The sequence below is a fragment of the Cystoisospora suis genome, assembly GCF_002600585.1.
Source record: "Cystoisospora suis strain Wien I chromosome Unknown contig_4054, whole genome shotgun sequence".
In the NCBI taxonomy this organism is placed as follows: Eukaryota; Apicomplexa; class Conoidasida; order Eucoccidiorida; family Sarcocystidae; genus Cystoisospora; species Cystoisospora suis.
In genome coordinates this window covers 1,315-5,162 of record NW_027156847.1, presented here as the reverse complement: position 1 = coordinate 5,162, position 3,848 = coordinate 1,315, and the positions used below count along the sequence as shown (strand labels likewise).

The window sequence follows — 3,848 nt, the reverse complement described above, 5'->3', positions numbered from 1 at the left end:
TCTTTCATCTTTGATCTATCTATCTCCATCTTTGATCTATCTATCTCTATCTTTAATCTATCTATCTAATCTGCATGCTTCTTCATTTTTTTTCTTTGAGTAATGAGATATAAATCGAAACTCCGCTATGCATGCAAAGCCTCTTTTGTCCTAAAGACCCCAGACCCAAACTCATACACATCTACGCAGATACGTACATACAAATCCATATACATATATACATATATATACATACATCGGTCTATCTACCTATATATATATATATATATAGTACATATATAAGGTTGACAGTCTCTACTCCTATCTGTATCTCTTTCATTCTAACTCGAAAGACATCTCTTGTCTAGTTCTCTTTAACTTTCTCACTCTCTCTTTCCGATATAGATGGCGCAGGATCTACAGCATCGAAGCCCCAAAGTCGGGGATCATCGAGACCAGCAAGCGCGGGAGGAGGTAGCAGTAGTAGTAGTGCTAGCCGTCCAGGAAGTGCAGGCAGCGGGAGAAGAAGAGGTCGGAGACATTTCTTATCTTCGGCTATCTTACAAGAAGAAGAATCGAGACTGATAGCGAAAGAACAGTCGATGCTTAAGAAGGGAGAAGAAGAGATCTTTCTATCCTCTTTAGAAGATAACGCAAGTATACAAAAGGATGAATCTGACAGTCTAGAGCCCACATGTAAGTCTTTTTCTTCTTTTTCTCCAACATACACAACACACATACATTAAGCACCACCTCTCAGCAAGTTCACATATATACATCAGGTGTACATAACAGAGAGAGATATATATATATATGAGTCTTATATAGCATATACATACATACATACGTGTATAGGTATGTAGATACATCTCTTAGTCTAATCTAGTAGATAAATATATGTTTATGTATACATTCCCGTGTATATACCTATACATAGCTTAGTCTCATATGGCGTATATATATCTATGTATATGTATCTCTTTATATATTTTATAGGTGCAGACTGGTATGTATCTATCTGTAGATCGCTATATATATATATATATCTTATATAGCATATGTGTCTTGTATAATACATCTCGATCTATAAAGACAGTCTGAAGGAGGTAGCACTGAAAGATGTCTAGTGTTTTATCTGTACGTACACCTCACTGCGGCTTTGCAAAACACACGTAAAGCGAATCTTGATCTTTCTTTCTCTTTCTCTTTTCTTTTTTTTCTTTTTCTTTTTCTTTTTCTTTCTTGTGAAAAGGTGCGATTTATCTCGAATTTTCTGAGATGGTGAAGCACTACAAAATTCGAAAGGCGATCGATCCCTTCTTTCTCTCGCCTGACGATCCAGACACTCTCCCCCCTCTACCAGATATACGCTCGGTATGCACAAAGAAACACACGTATATTCATATAAACCTATGTATAGATGCATGCTTACACACATCTCTATCTACTCCTATATATATATATATATATATAGTTCTATCTGAGATATCTTCCACATGAAAGGTGTATATGTATGCGTGTGTCGCTACATATGTGCATAGTTTTAAGCTAAAGATGAAGTACGTACGTTGGCTGTGTATATATCTACATGTATGTATGTACATGTATATATAAATATATATATATATATATAGGTGTATGTATAGAGAGGAAAGGAATCTGAAGGTAAGAGGACCACAGAGAGCAGCCACGCCAAGCGGCACACCTCTCTAGATCTCGAGACACGTCTAGACATACATCTATATCCATCTAAATATGTATATCTGCTTACACATTTCCATGTAAATTCCCTGCCTCTCTCTCTATGTCCATGTATGTGTGCCGGCATGCATATGTATACAGACATAGTAGAGTAGACTCGCCTCTCCAAGCAAAACAGAAAAGACTTCCTTCTCTACTCTGTCCCTAGTATATACATATATATATATATACATATACGTATCTTCAGAGAGAGAGATTCGTGGAGGGACTTAGGAAAGCATGTACATATTTATATCTCTCTACGTTACTTGCTTGTATCCTTAGAATAAGATCAAGAAAGAAACAGACAGGCTCCTCTATGTAAAGCTCGCTTCTCTAAAGCACCTTCTCTCTCTCTCTCTCTTTTGTTCTGTCTCTAGATAGCAGGCTAGGAACTCTCTCTTTCCTCTTTCTTTCTTTCTTTCTTTCTCACTCTTTCTTTCTTCCTCACTCTTTCTTCCTGTATATATGTTTAACTATACACGAGTGCGTATGATGTGAAGTGTATGTATGTCTATGTCTTTACGTATGTCTGGATATGTATACGTGCCCGTGTGTGTCTAGATTCTAGCATTAGCTGAGGACTGTCAGTCACTTCAAGAAGCGCCAGAAGATCGACGGACATCTCCGCCTTATTCTCCTCTCTTTCCTTTCCTCCCTCCTCTCCCTATTCTCTTCTACGGTATGAAGAAAAACGAAAGAAGAAGAAGAAGGACAGCAAGCCGTCTGTCTGAAATATGTCTATCTCCTTCGACCCATTAGAGAAAGATAGAAATATTCCTTCTTAACAATGAAGAAAAGAAAAAGAAAAAGAAGAAAAGAGGAGGAGAACAGCAAAGAGAAAAGAGAGAAGAGGGGAGAAAGATCACGGCGGTTTTCTTTCTTTCTTTTTCTTTCTTTCTTTTTCTGTCTCTTTTCTCGCTCTTTCTTTCTGTTTCTGTCTCTTTTCTCGCTCTTTCTCTCTTAATTGTGTGTGTCTCTGTCTCTGTCTCTCTGTCTCTCGTGGTTCCTCTCTCTGTCTCTTTTTAGCTTTTGAAAAAGAAGGAAGGCGTTAAGGCCTGGAGATCGACATAAAGAAGGCTTTCGTCGGCTTATCCTACAGAAATAGAGAAGCAGATGGACGGACTGATGACCCAAGAATATATATACGTACATGCATTCATGTATATGCATGTATATATGTACGTATGTATATGTATATGTGTATGTATATTATGTAGGTATGTAGATATAGATAGAGATAAACTTGGAATAGAGCTCTACACAGCGATAGACTACATGCCTTTTCTTCTTCTTCTTCTCGGCCCTTTCCTCACTCACTCGCTGACACTCTCTATCAACCTTTCTTTCTTTCTCACTCTTTCTTTCTGCATCTTGCTTGGACTTTCTTTCTTTCTTTTTGACTTTCTTTAACCCTTTTTGCTTCTTTTTGTTTTGTTCTTTTCTTTCTTAATGTAGGAGAGACAGGTCACTATTGTCCCGTGTCACTTCGGAGACAGCAATGGCTCCTCCCTGGGAGACCCGAATTTCCGGTGTATATACACCAGAAGGTCTACTTTTGTCATGACGAGAAGACGATGACTCTCTTTTCAATTCACCCAGCTGAGTTTATTCCTTCCTCTTATCTTCTTAACGAAGCTGACGAAGAAGAAGAATATCTTCAATCGCAACTACGGATGTACAAAGAAGGAAGACTGCCGGGTCCTTTGCATGCACATTCTTCTTCTTCTATGATAGAAGGCCCGGAGAGTCCTCGAGGAAAAAGCGACTTTTATGTAGGAACGGCCGCTTTAGACGAGCAGAGCAATTACTTCAAGTCTGCTATAAGAAAAGAGGTCTATACACCTCCTCCTAGGTAAGAAGAAGAAGAATAGAAAGAAAAAGAAGAATAGAATGAGAAAGATAGAGAGAAAGAAAGATGCAGATCGGGAAGAGGAAAATGATCAAGACAAAGATGAAAGACAGGAAAGAAGAAGAGAAGAAAGAATAGCCTCTGTATGAGATTGCTTCGGGGTGTATATACAGAGATACTCATATCTCACTATATATACACATATACATGGAGATAGACATATATAGATATCTATCTATCCATATACATATCTATATCCATATATATATATATATAG

General features: G+C 37.9%; 1 protein-coding gene across 1 annotated transcript; it reads left to right on the top strand.

Annotated features, from left to right (window-relative positions):
- Positions 1-277: 277 nt before the first annotated feature.
- On the top strand, positions 278-3,572 carry CSUI_007594 (adenylate kinase; the record flags this gene model as incomplete). The annotated part of the gene is made up of 4 exons (XM_068067739.1): positions 278-675; positions 1,232-1,353; positions 2,284-2,401; positions 3,178-3,572. Coding segments are annotated over exons 1-4 (729 nt in total), but the record flags the coding sequence as incomplete, so codon positions are not given.
- Between the last annotated feature and the right edge of the window lie 276 nt (positions 3,573-3,848).